This window comes from Clarias gariepinus, chromosome 7 (genome assembly GCF_024256425.1).
Source record: "Clarias gariepinus isolate MV-2021 ecotype Netherlands chromosome 7, CGAR_prim_01v2, whole genome shotgun sequence".
NCBI lineage: Eukaryota > Metazoa > Chordata > Actinopteri > Siluriformes > Clariidae > Clarias > Clarias gariepinus.
The window spans coordinates 30,003,250-30,020,229 of record NC_071106.1 but is presented as its reverse complement, the minus strand read 5'-3'; the positions used below and the strand labels follow the sequence as shown (position 1 = coordinate 30,020,229).

General features: G+C 40.0%; 1 protein-coding gene across 1 annotated transcript in view; it reads right to left on the bottom strand.

Moving 5' to 3' along the window:
• The window catches only part of LOC128527762 (F-BAR and double SH3 domains protein 2-like), a 105,114-nt gene that overhangs the window by 21,750 nt on the left and 66,384 nt on the right, over positions 1-16,980 (bottom strand). The window contains exons 7-10 of the mRNA XM_053500326.1: positions 16,664-16,718; positions 13,763-13,891; positions 1,688-1,810; positions 875-970 (exon numbers count right to left, since the gene is read on the bottom strand). Coding sequence (XP_053356301.1) covers positions 875-970; positions 1,688-1,810; positions 13,763-13,891; positions 16,664-16,718 — 403 coding nt within the window. The remainder of the gene's footprint in view (positions 1-874; positions 971-1,687; positions 1,811-13,762; positions 13,892-16,663; positions 16,719-16,980) is intronic.

Sequence of the window (16,980 nt, the reverse complement as noted above, 5' to 3'; positions counted from 1 at the left end):
AATGGATATGGTTGTAGAAAGGACAAAAAGTCGACTTTATTACAGTGTGGAATAGTATATCCTTAGGGACAAAAAACATTTAGCTTTAAGCTAGAGAAAGAGAGAGTCAGAGAGAGAGAGAGAGAGAGAGAGAGAGAGAGAGAGAGAGAGAGAGAGAGAGAGAGTCAGAGAGAGAGAGAGAGAGAGAGAGAGACAGAGAGAGAGAGAGACAGAGAGAGAGAGAGAGACGGGTTTAATCAGAGCTGTCGCCGTTTAGTCACGCGAGTGTTTTCGACACATCCGGAGATGTCGGCTGCATGGGGTAAATATAGAAAGCGAGGATAAGAGTGCTGACAGTGTGTGTGTGTGTGTGTGTGTGTGTGTGTGAGAGACAATTTTCTTTTCCCGGCCAAGGTGTGGCACGATGCTGAGGTGTATAAGCGTGATACTCTTAGGTGATAAAGACATAAAACCAAAATAAAATGCAGCGCAAATGTGTGTGTGTGTATGTTTTTAGAAAAAAGGAGCAATAATAGAAAGGTTTTCCGTTTCCTGCAGGCTCCACTATATCTCTTCTCTTTGTAAAATCCTAATTTTTTTTTTAATTTCAGATATTCTTATTACACCAGCATAAGTTTCCTCTGGGTTTTCCAGTTTTCTCCCAGAAAACAGGTATTAAATGTTCTGAGGAGTGTACTGTATGTGTGTGTGTGTGTGTGTGTGTGTGTGTGTGTGCGCACACATAGTTTGGGGTTCCAGTGACACCCAGTGCTCCAAAGATCCACCACAACAAATAGCAGACAAAACCAGCTCATCTACTGTATATCATATAGTACATTATATGTTGTGTGTGTGTGTGTGTGTGTGTGTGTGTGTGTGTGTGTGTTTCTCTCACTGCGTCACTGTCACACGGTTGAAACTCGAAGTCTTGTGCTTTGTGGAAAACGGGATTCTCCTGCAGGAACAGCTGCTGGTTAAAGTCCGGGCCCACCTGCATCAAAAACATACAGATCGGTTATCGTGTGTAGGTGTTACGCCCATTACGGCAAGTTTACATCCTGATGATGTCAGAGCCATCAGTGGTCAGGTACCGTAATCTCTGGCTGAGAGGAATGACGCACTTTCCCACCTGTCACTATGACTCTAAGCGGCTCTAAGGAGGGTCTTTGGTCTCGACTCTTTGGTATAGGCGGCTCAAAAGTGACTTTTTTAACAGTTTAATAAAGATGTATGCAGGAGCTAGCTAAAATACATTACAGTCCACATGTAGACACTTTCTAAGTACTTGCATTCGGTGAACACACATGCACATCAAGTATGCACACACACACACACACACACACACGCACACACGCTAAGAGCTACAGTATGTAACATAATCAACCCTAGGGAAAGCATATATTTGACTGCACAGGAGAGGTCCTGTGGATTTATCCACACTGTGTGTGTGTGTGTGTGTGTGTGTGCGCACAGCAAAGGGTATTGCTTCATAGGAGAGCAGTTAATGGGATGCTGGCTTACATCTTACAGCTATTTCTGGGAATGAAAGAATGAAAGAAACACAGAATAGAAAAACACAAAGACAGATTGGGTGCTGATACTGAAAAAAGAGGTGGGATATATATGTGTGTGTGTGTGTGTGTGTGTGTGTGTGTGTGTGTGTGTGTGTGTGTGTGTATGTGAGAGAGAGAGAGAGAGAAAGACTCACTCGACTCGACTTGTCCAGCAGGAACTGGAACGTGTTGTGGACGGCCTGGAACGCTTCCAACTCCGTCCGGCAAAAAGACATCAAATAGTCCTTCACATGTTCATACACGCTTCCATCCAGAGCCTGAGAGACAGAGAGAGAGAGACAGAGAGAGGGAGAGAGAGATCATATATTGTCAGTACAGTATTTTGAAGATGAAAGACTATGTCGAAATTGTGGTTCCTCGGTCCCGACACAGTTTAGTAGAAATTTTCAAGCCATGTGTTCCTCAGAGTTGTGTAATCTTTGGATCAGAGGAAAGGAGCAGCTGCTGGGAAAAGTCAGGCAGTTCAGATTCCACGGCCTTGACGCGCAAAAACAAAAGTGAAAACCTCTTTCTCTTCTCCGAAATAGAGATTAAATCGGGCCAGAGATCCTGAACGCGTTCTGTCTGCAATCAGGGAACGTGAACCCAAGAACATGAATGTCTGAACCCAACCTGATGGACCAGCGCCAGTCTGTGAATCTAAACGTGACAACAGCACAACAAACCTGAGTCTGTCTTGATCAGGACCAACACCAACCGTTAACGCCAGTCAAATTTGAACTAGACTTCAATGTTATAAGTACAGCTTATTACAGCTATTTAAACAACATGCGAAAAACAACTGAGTCTTAATGAACTTTAAACAACATACCAATGCAATATTCATTGTACATAATACAGTGCAATACAGTCAAAACAGATCTAATCCAGATGTTTCTGACGTGAAGCAGGCGGTCCATTTGTGGTTCTGGCGTACTGAGAAAACTTTCTACCTTGATAATATCCAAGTTCTAATGAAACACTGGGAAATGTGCATTAATGTGGCAGGGGACTATATAAAACGTGTGTGTTTTCCTGGCTCACTGATTATTAAATGATTAGCTACCTTTGCTCCCAAAGCATCGGGAAAACGTCAGCTTCCTGGTTTTGTCAAGATACGAGAACACACACACAATGAATGATTCATTCAAGGTAGAGGACAATTCCAAGCCAAATATGGTTGAATTGAGGGACATGAGGGTCTGTTATGTTAAGGGCAAGTGTACAGTTTAACGGTCTGTCTATGATGTCAAATGAAACTGATGTAATTCATTTATCAGCCACGTTCAATGGTGGTACGTGGGAAGTGTGCAGGCCTCGACTAACTCTCCTTACAGATAAATCCTTCCTGTCTGAGGTGCGAGTGACGGTTGAAATCCACAGGGCAGTAATGCATGCACACAGTATGGTGACAAATAAGGGAAATCCCAGTAGCCAGGGTACTTATAGCAAATGAGCTGTTCTCCTTCCCTGGCTTGCACTTCCTGTCTGCAGACGACCATATAAGGAAAAACCAGAGCCTGAAACTGGACAGTGAAGAAACCACTTCAGTGCTTTACCTCAAACCAGTCTCTAAATACGAAAGCGGGATTTTCCTTCTTTCCTCCTGCTGTGATTGTGTACGAATTTGTTTTAATACATATACACACACATGCAACAAAATCTTAATGCTCCTGAAGGTTCGATTTATACACTGTTCATTTTGACTCTTTCTACTTGCTGTGTATAAAACATCATGTCATTTTCAATCATTCTGACAATCACAAGCGCTGACAACCACTGTTGATTTTTCTTTTTCAATCTGAAATATTAGATTTTTTTTCCCCCCTCCAATGCAGAATCTTTCAGGAGACAATCACAAGGCATCTAATGATTGATTTATTTCCACAGCCCAGAGGAACGGTTTAGAGTGCAAAATATGAAATAAAGTCTACGATACTGTATATATTTTATTTCTGTATTGCATTGTTATACACATACAATCACTTCATTAGGTACACCTGTTCATCTGCTTGTTAACGCAGACATCTAATCAGATGGCAACAACTCAAAGTATTCAGGGATGTAGACATGGCCGGGATAATCTGCTGCAATTAAACCGAGCATCAGAATGAGGAACAAAGGTGATTTAAATCACTTAAGTGAACGTGTCAGAGGGGATGAGAGTATTTCTGAAACTGCTGATCGCACAACCCTCTTTAGGGTTTGCAGAGAATGGTCTGAAGAAGTGAAACTTTTGCTAATCCTGTGAGCGGCAGTTTTTCGGGACAAAGTGCCTTGTTGATGCCAGAAGTCAGATGAGAAGGGCCAGACTTGTTAGAGCTGATAGAAAGGCAACAGTAACTCGTTACATCTCGTTACAGCCGAAGAAGACCAAAGAGCATCTCTGATGGCACATCCTTGAAACAGATGGGCTACAGCAGGAGAAGACCACACTGGGTACCAACTCCTGTCAGCTAAGAACAGGAAACTGATTACAATTCTCATGAGCTCAACAAAACTCTACAACAGAAGATTGGTGAAATCTGTGCCTAGACTGATAAGTCTTGATTTCTTCTGCAACGGTGGTCAGAAATTGGCATTAAAACAGGAAAGCATGGATTCATCCCGCATTGTTATGAATGGTGGTGGCATACTTTGGGCCTTTTAGTACCAATTGAGCATTGTTTAAATGCCACAGCCCACCTGAGCATGGCTGCCGAGCAAGTCCACACCTTTATGACCACAGGATAAACTGCAAAGGATGTCACAAAGCTAAAATAATTTTAACCTGGTTTCTTGGACATGACAATGAGTTCACTATACGCAAATGGCCTCAAAGTCACCAGATCTCAATCCAATAGATCTGCAGCAACTGCATGTCAATACGGACCAAACTATCTAAGGAATGTTTTTAGCACCTTGTTGAAACTATGCCATGAATGTTAAAGGCAGTTCTAAAGGCTGCGAGGTATACGTATTGAAAGTGGCCGGCGAGTGTATATCAGCTGTTAGCTAACAGTAGTTCACTCATCATTCTCTTATAATGAGCACAGTATTGTAAATTCTGCAGGCAGCACTACTATCAGGCCTGCTTATATAGGCAATTTATCAACAGCTTCAGACTAATCAGATTTAAAAAATCAACAAGCAATCAAGCATGATCATTTCCCTTTGTACCCAGACGGTGGTTTAAACTTCCTTTAACTGTCCAAACACCTCCATTTCTGTCGTCCAGCACAGGCTAGAAATCAATTCAGTTCTTCAATAAGGACCTAAATGAACAATAACTGCATGCTCAATAGGAAAAAAAGAAAGACTTATAATGTATTTAAGCTTCAGCACGGACTAATGATACTCGTAGGATTTTAGCCTTTTTACTTTAAGTAAGAGCTTATTAAAGAGTTTGGTGAATATTAATTTACAATTTGGATAAAAAAAGTGAATGGAAAAATTATGTCAGCAAGTTATGATCATGAATTTATTTTATATCAGCCTAAATGACAGAAATGCATGAATTTATGAATATTTTTTTATTTTAGTGACTGCATAGAAATATAAGAATTAGACAAAAAAAAGGAATCAAGCTTTCCCAGGCATTCAGCTTTCTTCCTCAAAGTAAATTCGGTACTTTTTGCTTTGATATGAAACCTGACATGTTTCAGCCACCTGGTGTGGGAAAGAGAACTGAGATTTTTTTTCAGTTAAACAAGACAGCAAAGTGGTTCTTGAAAAAAAGAGTACTGAATTACGGAAAAGGTACTTTTCAGTCTATTTTATTGTAAACTGTACTTAGTATATTTTTTCTTACCATTAAACTAACTGATCTATTAAAAAAGAAAGAAAGAACTGTAAAGCAGTTCTGCTGTCAGACAACAGAGGGAGCTCTCGATACTGTAGCCCAGGCTGCCAGTCCACTTCCTCCACAGTGCATGAGTGGTGTAGAAAAATGACAGAACAAAAGAGAGCAATGCAGCAAACCAGAAATGGGAATAAACCACAAGAACTACTACCACTACCCATTACCAAAAAAAACAAACAAAACAAGGTAAACCCCTTACACAGAAAGTTATTTGCAACAAATGCAGTTTTACTGAGTGCACCGGTTTGAATGTAGACAGAACGTGACAATGAAAGACAGCAGGCAGAAAAGATGATGTCTCCGTAGTGACAGAACAGCCGTATTGAACCAAATGAACCAATGAGAAATGAGGAAGGTGGGCAGAAAGCCTGCATGCGATTCGCCAGCTGGCGCCCCTGAAGCCCTGGCTGTTCAGATATCAATAATTCACTGTAGGCTCCCAGCACTTGGATCACACTCACACGGCCCGAGGTCAAACCCTCGTTAGGCTGCGGTGAAGAGGAGAGATCGTGTAGCACTTCAGCCACACAGACGGAACAGACGTGACAGCACTACAGCCGCACAACTCAGCTCACTAACGCTTTTCAACGCTCTTTCGCTCCAATTATTACGACTCACATTGATGAGAATACACCCCACATTTATATATATTGCTCTTGACAGGTTTTTTTGTAACATGACAAGATGTGCTTATTTTCTTGAATAACTTCAAGAAGTTGGAAAAAAAATTAGTGGTTGGTCACGGAACAGCTGTTTATAGTTGCTATAATGTAAATCATGACACAGACTAACTTGTTTACTTGTTTACAGTAAGCATGAAATTATTTATTAACACAAATTTTTTTTATTGCTGTGGCAGAAGTGAATTAAAAAGTACTAATGATCCACTTATGGTTAGCAAAGCGCTGATTATTTTCCTATACAAAAAGCCTCCTCCTAATTAATTCCTTAGTATAGTCATACCTCAAAACTTCTAGCAAGCTGAGCTTATGACCCAGGAAAGATACTGTATATATGTTTCAAGACCAAATCACTGAACTATAAATATACCTTTATCAAGAACAGTACAAGCTAACTCACCTGCAACAGATAAACATTGGAACAATTGTGACCAAATGTACAAGATACTGGAAAAAAGTAAATACAGGAAGAAGATCCTGTGTTGTGGATTACTGCATGTTTCAAAAACACTTTCATGATGGATGTTGAAATATACGGTTGGTTGTTGCCTCTGGTGATTGAGCAAAATCACAAAAATTTTATTCAATTACTTGCATTTATCACTTTACAGTTTGAAAATGAAGCGTGGCTACAGTGGGGAAAAAACCTAAGTTCAGTGGATGCAGTGGAGTCACCGAAGGTGTGTATCAAGACAGTATAGAAACGGCATGCATCATTCCTACCGAACATGCTCATCAGCCAATCATACTGTATTTCCAATGATTTCCAACAGGCATGAAAAATGAAGCTGTTAGTCTTGTTTGGTTCGGTATGCTTCCTCACCCGGAGGACCGTGCCAGAATTCGGCAGATGTTTTGAAACGAGACCACTTCTGTTTGGCGTTCACACCAGACAAAACGAACTGCACCAAGTGGGAAAACGAACAAGAGTTCAATTTATACGTACTGAAGCCTGTAGATGTGAAAGCACCCTTAATTGAGACTTCTGAACTGCCAGATGTCGTGAGAAAGACCCTGAAGATCTTGATGCAATTAAATGTAATAACAATTCCACTATAATAAGACGAGCCACACTAACAGCTATAAAAACACAAATGAAAGCACATATCAGTCATTAAAGAAATGTACTCTCTGCTATGGCAACCAGATTGAATTGATATTAGTGATGAGAATTTAGCCTCTTTTCAATGATTCAGATCATTTGGCACAGCTGACCGACAATTTGTTAAGACTCTTTTGAATTTTCGATCCCAGATTTTCTTTCAAATTTATTCCTAGCCAATTCTCACACATCTCTCTATCAAGGCGACAACTACCAACCAGGACGGCCGAGGACTATCATGTCTTAACTTAGAGACACGTAAAAACAGCTAATTGCATCTTTTTCGACACAACGATGGGGCAGCATAACACACTCAAAGAAAAGCGCTATCCGTCACTTCCGCTTGTGTGAGCTCACTGAAGCCCATTACTGGCTAGTGTTGACATAATTGATGCGACACTGCTGGGATACCACCCCTCCCATGCAAAAAAAGGACAGCCAACAGATTTGCAAAACCCATCAAACACCATGATGAAACTGGTGCTCATGAAGAATGGTGCTTATCCCAGGAAAGCAAGACCAAAACTTACCTCTGCTGCAGAAGAAAAGACGAATGTTCATTTAGAGTTACCAGCCTCAAAAATCAACAATTAAGAGCATCTCAGATCAGATGCTGTAGAACCACCAAGGAATCGAATTTGCGATCTCTAGATGGCAGAGTGAACGTATTTTGGTTACGCCACTCAGGAGCACTCACTGGCATTTCTAAAATGAACATGTTTCTAATCATTTCCCCAGTGTTTGTTTTTTTCTTTGCCTAACTACAGTATGCCTAAAACTGGTTATATCTTCTAAATAGCAAAATAATTGTAAATTCAGTAAGGCTCTAAAAATCCCTGCACCCTGCTGTGTCTGTGCTTCATTAAGATGATTCCTTTCCTTCATTCCAGATAAATGATCTCCTTTCATAATACAATGACTACTTGGAGTAGATCTTAAACAAGCAGCTGTGAAGCGCAGATAAAACTCAAACACGTCTCACCATTCATACTAACAATTTTGTTGCTGAAAAGGGGTTTCCATCGAAGCGTGTTGGTTAAGTGACTACATCTACAAAAAGAAGGACAGAAAATACAAGACTCATAATGATTAAGCTTCAAAGGGTGGTGCATCTACAGCACGTTGGCTCCGTTGATGTGGTTACTGGCGTTTTCACAATGTATATACTATTACAACTTCCTCAACCAGGCTTGCTGTTGTGCAAAATGACAGAAAGTGGTCATGAAAGTATTCTAGGGCTGGACAGGTTACAGTATGTGTCAGCTCTGAGATACACCACAAAGCATGTGAACAATGCCACTTCTTCACATACTTGGTGGTATATCTCAGAGCTGATACATAACCTGGAATACCCTTATGCAGAACCAAGGCATAGAGTTAAACCTACTCAGGTTCCTCCTACTAGTCAAATTAATAGTCCAGGTTCCATAGACTGCTAAAGGCGTTTCACACTAGATAACTGTGTAGCATCATTGGGCTCACCCACCAAGCTCTTGGTTGTGCAGTGAGGACTATTTTGCATGTGCACACACATGTAGTGTTATATGTCAAGTACAGGCCTTAGGCGTTCTCCCAAGTCCTTTATCTTGCAAGGTATCTAATGTTAGACAAACATTACAAATTAACACAGAGGTTATGACTTACAAAATCTCAGATCTAAGAAAGTCTGGACAGTGTGTGAATGGTAATAAAAATAAATTGAACGATATTAAATTAAAAAACAGTACAAAATACCGTATTTGAGATTTTATATTACGGAATGAATTTGCACTTATTGCAAATGTGATGCCTGCATCAGATCCCAAAAAAACAGTTGGAACAGAAGTATCATTACCACACTGTTACATCACCTTCCCTTTTAACAACACTCAATTAACAACACACAAAGCAGCAACTGATCCAGTTAAGAAAGCTCTCTGATTACAAACCCAAGCTGCTTTAACACATGGAGATTGTGACTTGGAGTAGTCATCATGTTGAAAGCATGGATGTTCAGCTTTGCTGTTTTTTCTTCCAAGCTGGCTTTCCTTTAGATTTTGGAGTGTTCAGTGGGGTTGAGGGTCAGGGCTTTGTGCAACACTAACCTTGGTAAACCATGTCTTCATGGAGCTCACTTTGTGTAGCAGATTCACAGATGTACTGACATCTGGAATTGGAAATGGTTTGCACTTCTTAGTTGTAGTCAAGAAAAATTCTAATGCTACAGCATACAAAGGCATCATATAAAATTATGTGCTTCCAATGTTGTGCCCGAAGGTTCAGGAAGTCCACATGTATACCACTAGTCAGTTTGGATACACCTTCTAATTACATGATCTTTCCTGATTTTTATTTCTTTCTACATTGTAAATCAATACTGAAGGCATCCAAAATTGTGCAATAATCATCTTTGAACAGTTGATATTGAGATGTGTCTGCTACTTATGCTCTGTAAAGCCTTTATACCGGTTCTACCCTAAGGTACTGTTAATTGGTGATTTTTAAGGCTGATTGATCTAAAGGAACTGTCATCTTTCCTTCTACAGCAGAGGTAAATTTTGGTCTTGCTTTGCTGGGATGGTCTTCATGAGAACCAATTTCATCATGGTGCTCAATGGGTTTTACAGATGGGGATTTTTTGAGGGGGGAATTTTTTCCCGATTTTCTCCCTAATTTAGTCGTGGCTAATTCCTCCCCGTCACTAGGGAGCTCCCACATTAAGCCGGAAGGGCCGAAGACTATCACATGTTTTCTCCAAACCGTGTGACGCCAGCCGACTGCATCTTTTTGAACTGCTTGCTCACGCACCGTTAGGGGCGGAGTGACACTCTCTGAGAAAAGCGCTAGCCGCTCCTTCCGCGTGCGCGAGCTCACAGACGCCCCTGATTGGCTGGGGAGCCGTGATTAATGTGGGAGCACAAAGTATCTCTCATCCATCCTCTCTGAGAGAGCTCGGCCAATCAGCTCTCTCTAGACCTCCGGCTGTGCGAGCTAACAGCATCACCAGGACCAGCGATCTCCGAATGATAGGGCGAGCACTTTACCACTGTGCAACTCGGAGGCCAGACCTTGTGTCTTAAAATAACTACTGACTGTTGTTGTTGTTAATTAATTACCTAATGCCATACGTGTTATTTCATAGGTTTAAAATTCCCAGTATTGTTCCCGAATGTATAAGATAAACCACAAAACAAAAAACTCTGAATTAGAAAGGGTGTGCAAAACTTTTGACTATTACTGTATAGTATTGTGCAAAAATTGAGCCACCCTTTTCTAACATTTCTTCATGTTACATTACATTTAATTATGGCAATTATTAATAAATAAATGTTTAAAATACCTAACCATTCAGTTTAACAACAAAAATTGGTTGTTTATGTAAAAGGTTCAGCAGCAACCTCATTTCCTCTCGTCTGTTCCAACAACTCTGCATTCATCATCACCAGTATACTCATCACCGATCTGATCATTTGCACCTAGTTTTTACTAATTAATGCCAGAACTATGTTTTTAAATGTTTTTTTTTATGCTTAAATGATTTATAGGTCACTGTGTAGGTTAATAAATAAAAACATTTCTCCGAAACACGGTCCAAACTGAGAGCCAAAACAATTCCTTCAGGAAGCCTGGAGAACTATTCTGCAATACGATGTTACATTTTTTTTTTTTTGTGAGGAATTCTGTCACTTTAAAAGGAAAATACGAAGAAATTAGGGATGGCTTAAAATTTTTACACAGTATTTTAGGCACAGTTGTTACAAAATATTTATATACAGTAAATTTGCAGAGGTGCACGTCATGGACATAGGACACCCCTCTATCAGGACAAATCCTGTTACGCTGGTCATTTTTAGGATGGAGATTTTTTTTTTCCCCACGGGTGATGATTGTCAGGATGTAGTAAACATTTTCAGGGGCTGTACAGTAATTATGACCTGTGTTTATTGCAGAATGGATGTTTAAATATTCCTTAATTGATGTGGTGATCTCCAATACAAGAGCAGGCTTTTTAATGCGCTTTTATCAGCAGGATCAAAGTTCATGTGCATTCAGTAGTGGTTTTCAGCCCTGACCTTTTATGCACAGAGATTTCACCACATAACCCAATCTTTAACCGATTTTATTAACTGTTCAGCCTTAAATACCTAAAGTTCTTGCAACAGCTCATTGAGAATTTTTTTAAAAGAGTGGCTTACCTTTTTAGGGAATGAGCTACAGGCATCAATTACAGACTAAGGAATTATTTACAGTGATGACATTATCAACACTTGTGTGTATTCCTGTTTTACATGATGCTCCAGGCATATCTGGCACTAATCCCTTACACTGCTATGCCGTGTCTTTAAAATCTGACTGCTCATGATGCTCAGCCATGATTGCACATGCACACACAGCAATAATAAATGAATTTATTATAAATCGCAGCTAACAAAACCATCGGCTATTTAAAGAAAAAAGAAAAACGCAGTTCGGATGGGCAACAAAATTTCCATTTAAGCGGTAGTTTAGTCCAGGAAGAAGCCATAACATTAGAATGAAAAATTCACTCCAAATATGTGGTACTGGCCAGGAGTATTAAAATAAAGCAATGAATGTTTATATTCTTTATTTATAAGGATAAAAAGTGCTGTAGAATATTAATAGCATAAGAATATGCTATTAATATGAATACTAGTGATACTAATGTTAAATTTTAAGCATTTTACCAACCAATGTATTACAAAATAAATAATAATAATAATAATCCAGAATGAGACCGAGTACCATTTGCATTAAAGCGCAAAATAAAATGTACATAATTTTTCTTTTACACCACATCTCGGCAATCAACACAAACAAGTTTTTCTTTTATGTTGGCTTCTGTAGCTCTGCTCTGGAAATATACGACTATAATAATGCCTACAAATGAGGTATTTTAAGATAATCTAGTCTGGTTTAAATAAAAACCTTTCCAAGAAAGCATTCCTTCCCTTTCTGACACATGACAAGAACAAGAATCTGAATGAAGATATGCTGCTGGAATTTCCACAAAAAAAAAAAAAAGATTAAGGTGTTCATGTTTATGGATTTGCATCACTAAATAAGGACATGTTCTGCTGCTGTCAGTTCACATAAATCTACCACAGCTTTGGGGTGTATGCTAGCGAACACTTTGCTGACCGGCACAACCATACGAAAAGCCACTTGTCGTTTCTGAAAAACAGAAAAAAACAACAAGCAGCCAACAACAACAAAGAAGAAGATGCTAGGAGATTCACGCTGAGTAAGCGGGCAGTATATTATTTTGCCGAGCTAAGTGGGCTGGGAGGCAAGACAGCTTGGTGGCCCAGCTGTGTATACAGGCTCGTTAAAGCTGACAGCTAAAAGTGAGAAGCTTGTTCTCGTGGTTATGATGGGTCCCTCGAGACACGAGGTGCTGGGAAGTGACCCTGAGACTATGGGGTAGAACATACCAGACATGCTTTACGAACACACGCATACACACACTCAGGCACGCACACTGAACCACAGATCCAACTTAACTTCAGTTCTCGGACAGAATAAAATCAGAAGTGAGGATTAGGCAGAACTTCTGTGCCTGTCAATCCCAGTGAAGGAGGAGTGGTGTATGTAATTGTAATGTCCCTGGGAAAGAGGTGCAGCTGAAAAAGGTGTGTCTTCTGCGCTTGTCAGTCCCAGTGAAAGAGATATGGCCTCTTTCATTCCCAGTAAAAGAGGTGTGCCCTCTGAGCTTGTCAGTCCCAATGAAGGAAGCATGGCTTATGTGCCAGTCATTTAAATTGAAAGAGGCGTGGTCTCTGTGCCTGTCAGTCCCAGTGAATCTCACATTTTAGGAAAATCAAAACACCACAGAAAAGACATGATAGTAGTCACACTGCTTTAAAAAGTAATTTTATAAAGTTACATTTCGACATGCTTTGATATTAGACGGCTAGCCTGAAAGAGAGAATCATGAAGAGGAAGAAAGAAAAATGTTATTTCAGAACTAGTTCAAGACTGCGTCACAACGGGCAAAGTGAGCATGACTCATCATGGCGAGATACGCAAGTACACAGCTGGAAAGTGGACAGATGAGGATTATATAGCTCGCCGAGAGAACATGAACTTTTTGTGGTGAGTGACGGCATTTCTGGTCATGACCTCGACTTGGCAAGAGAGAAGTCATCCAAACTGTAGAAAGCACAGCTGAATATGAGAACGAGAACAATGAGAAGAACAGCGCAGTTTAAGATGCACGCTGAGGTTTCAGTTACTCGAAGGGGGAAATGGGTATGAGTGACTTGACCAAGCAACCAGTCAAAACAGCAGGAAAGAGAGAAACATTGCTTAAGCTTTATAATAAACTTCATTCAAGTTTAATATATATAGAACTTATTAACTTTCAATTAGCTAGCTAGCTGTTCTTATGCATGCTATTTTACAAAAGCACACTTAGCTATGGTTAGGTTGAGTTGACAACCATAGCTAGCTTTTATTACTTTCTTAACACCACGAATCATGACATGTTCTAGGAGAACTCAATGAATTCAGCTTTAATTTTTTTTATAAGGGTTTGATTACTCCACATACACAATAAATACCGTACTAGCTAAAAAAATTGCTTGGCTAAATCTGCTTGGTATCTCACCTTGATACTGTTGGCCAGATCAGTCTGGTAGTAGCGGTCCTGATGCGCGTTGGCTGCTGCGAGTGTAAGAAGGTATTCGTTTCTGGCGTGGGTGGCTTTGGAGTTGCAATCACTCCTCTTGGCCTTGAGCTTTAACAGAAATAAAACCAGACAAACTGCATTAAAAACTAATTAACAGCATAATTTCCAGGATGGCTTAAATGACTATCGACCTGCTTCTACTTTCTGCGTCACGAAATTCATGCAGCTCCTGACCAGGCAATGGAGAAATAGTACTTTTTCCCCCCCTAATAAACATTAATAAATAATTAAAATGAGGATTAAAATTTATATTTGCCCCAAAAAAATAATAAATCAATAGATTAAGCTAAAGGCATACTTTACTTCAGTGTAACCTTGGATTACGAGCAAAATTCGTTCCAGAAGCATATTTCAAAACTCGCAAAAACAAAGCAAATTCTCCTATAAGAAATAATCAAAACTCAAATTATTCTTTCCACAGCCCAAAAAATAAATAAATAAAAATAATTAACACAAAATTTTAAAGTCAAAATAAAACAAATTTATCTTTGAAAAAAGTTTAAAAAAAATCCCGAAAAATGTTTCCGTTTATGCGCGCAGGCGTGTGTGTAAAGCTAAAGTAAGTTTAAACTTCTCATCTTACATAGTAAACCGTCTTTCTCTCTTATTTGAGTTTCACACACACACACACACACACACACACACACACACTAATGGAAAGACTGTTTAATCAGAAAAAGTAGCAAGGAACATCGCTTATAAGTCTCACGTGAGGTCACGCTAACGGAATCACTGCTGTAAGGTAAAGTAAAAAAAAAAAAAAAAAAAACTGCACTTTACCTTTGAAAGAATCGCGACAGAGTAGTGTTTTTGTGCAGAACAGTGAGTGTATGTGTTTGTGTGTGTGTGCGTGTGTGTGTGTGTGTGTGTGAAGGCGAGAGGGGGAGGAGAGGAGGAAGGTCAAAAGTAAAATAAAAGATGTTTTAAACGCACACACGTTGTCACAGTGTTATAGTAAACGGTACACGGGTGCACGGATGTTGATTATACCAAAAGAGACCCAGCAGAGGAGACGATTACCCACAATTCCGCAGCGCAAGAGAGAGAAAAAACATTGGGTCAGTTGTGATCATGTGACGCTCAGCATCAAAACGAGAAGTGCAAGCGTGATACATGATACTCGGTACTCGTAAACCAAGACTTGCTTGTTTTTCAAGTCAAAATTTATTAAAAATCTCATGATACTCGGTACTCGTAAACCAAGACTTGCTTGTTTTTCAAGTCAAAATTTATTAAAAATCTCGCAAACCGCGTTACTCGCAATCCGAGGTTCCACTGTATTTGTAAAACGTTCAAAGAAACATTAGTATTAACAGACTCTCTATGAACACCCTTATTCCTTTAACACCAAAGCGATCTTGAATTCTCTAATCTGATTACTCAGAAGGTGTTGATTAATTTTCTGCAACAGCATGACTCTGTAATGTGTACTGCTCTAAAGTCTTGAGCCATCCCTCATTTCTTTATTAAATTATATAGATTCAATTAAATAAATGGAAACCAATGCCTTCAGCATCATCACTATACTAATCACCAGCCAGGTGTCATCATCTGCACCTGTTTCTCACTGAGTTAGATGTTTCATTTTATGCTTAAATGAAAAAAAAAGAACCAGTGAGAAATAATCCATAATTATTGGATTATTATATGAATCCATAATTCATTGTGTGGCTTAACAAACAAAATCAATCCCTTGAAAATGCTCAGGTACAGAGACTGGACAGGTGAATGCGAGGCAAACACTTGTCCTTAATAAGAGCTAAAATGTCCTTCTGGAAGTCTGGAGAACTATCCTTCAATTACAATAAAGTCTGGATCTATAAAGGCAAAATGTGAAGAAATCAGGGGTGGCTCAAGACTTTGGCACAGTAGTCTCTCTCTTTCTCGCTTACACTTCTAGACATACTGTGGAGATAACTGTAATTTGTAACACAGATCAGACTACATAACACCCCGTCATGATTTATTACTTACTTATTAAAGATGCAGTTGGTCTTTGTGGTAGTACCTGTGATTTATTCATGACATTTACTTACTCTGATAATTAAATCAGAAGGCTGTGGCAGCTCAGCATTTAAGGGTCTGGGCTAATGATCAGAAGGTTGTGATTTTAAATTCCTGCACCAGCCACCTTTGGACCCTGAGCAAAGCTTTAAACCCTGACTGCTCGAGGGGTGCAGCATCACAGCCGAGCGGGTGCCCTAACCTTATCTCCTCACCTCATATAACAAGCTGGAATATGTAAAGAAAAGAATTTCACTGCGCTGTACTGGTAAGTGACAAAGAGTTTCTAGTGTGTGGTATATAACCAAAAAAGACCAAATAAAATCTCACTCACTCACTCATCATCTATACTGCTTTATCCTGTATTCAGGGTCATGGGGGCCTGGAGCCTACCCAGGAGACTTGGGGCGTGAGGCAGGGTACACCCTAGACAGAGTGCCAATCCATCACAGGGCACACACACATGCACACGCTCTTCTCATTCACACACTTAACGTTAACTAATCTAAGCTACATGTCTTTGGAATGTGAGAGGAAACTGGAGCACCCAAAGGAAACCCACTAAGCACTGGGAGAACATGCAAACTCCATGGTCACAGAGAAAGGAATCGAGCCTGGCCGGGAATCGAACCCGGACCCTGGAGGTGCAAGGCAACAGTGCTAACCACTACATCACCATTCCGCCCCCAAATAAAATCTAATAATACTTAATAAATATTTCGCATCTATAAACATATTTCCCAGGGCACGCAAAGGTAAAAAGGAATCGGAGTCACACAAAGTGATGACCATTTCGATTGGTGCTGTTTTGCTCACCTTTACGCTGGCCTTCTGTAAACTAATCCTGGACTGAAACAGGCCCAGCTTTGACCTGGGAACACACAGCAGACTTTAATCAGCTCAGTATCCAGGCACTGTAAATCAAACCCAGCTCTAGACACCACAGCATCGAGACCATCATCCTGTGGGTTTGAAAGCATTCAGAGTGGAACCTGTCCCACCATTGAAGAACATTTTTGCAACTTTACATGGGATTTAAGGAAACAAGGACTAGACTGTTCTTGAGCTGTGAAAGGCAGGAAAATCATTCTTAATCAGTCTCCACTCAGACCTGCGTGACAAAGAGGAAGCGG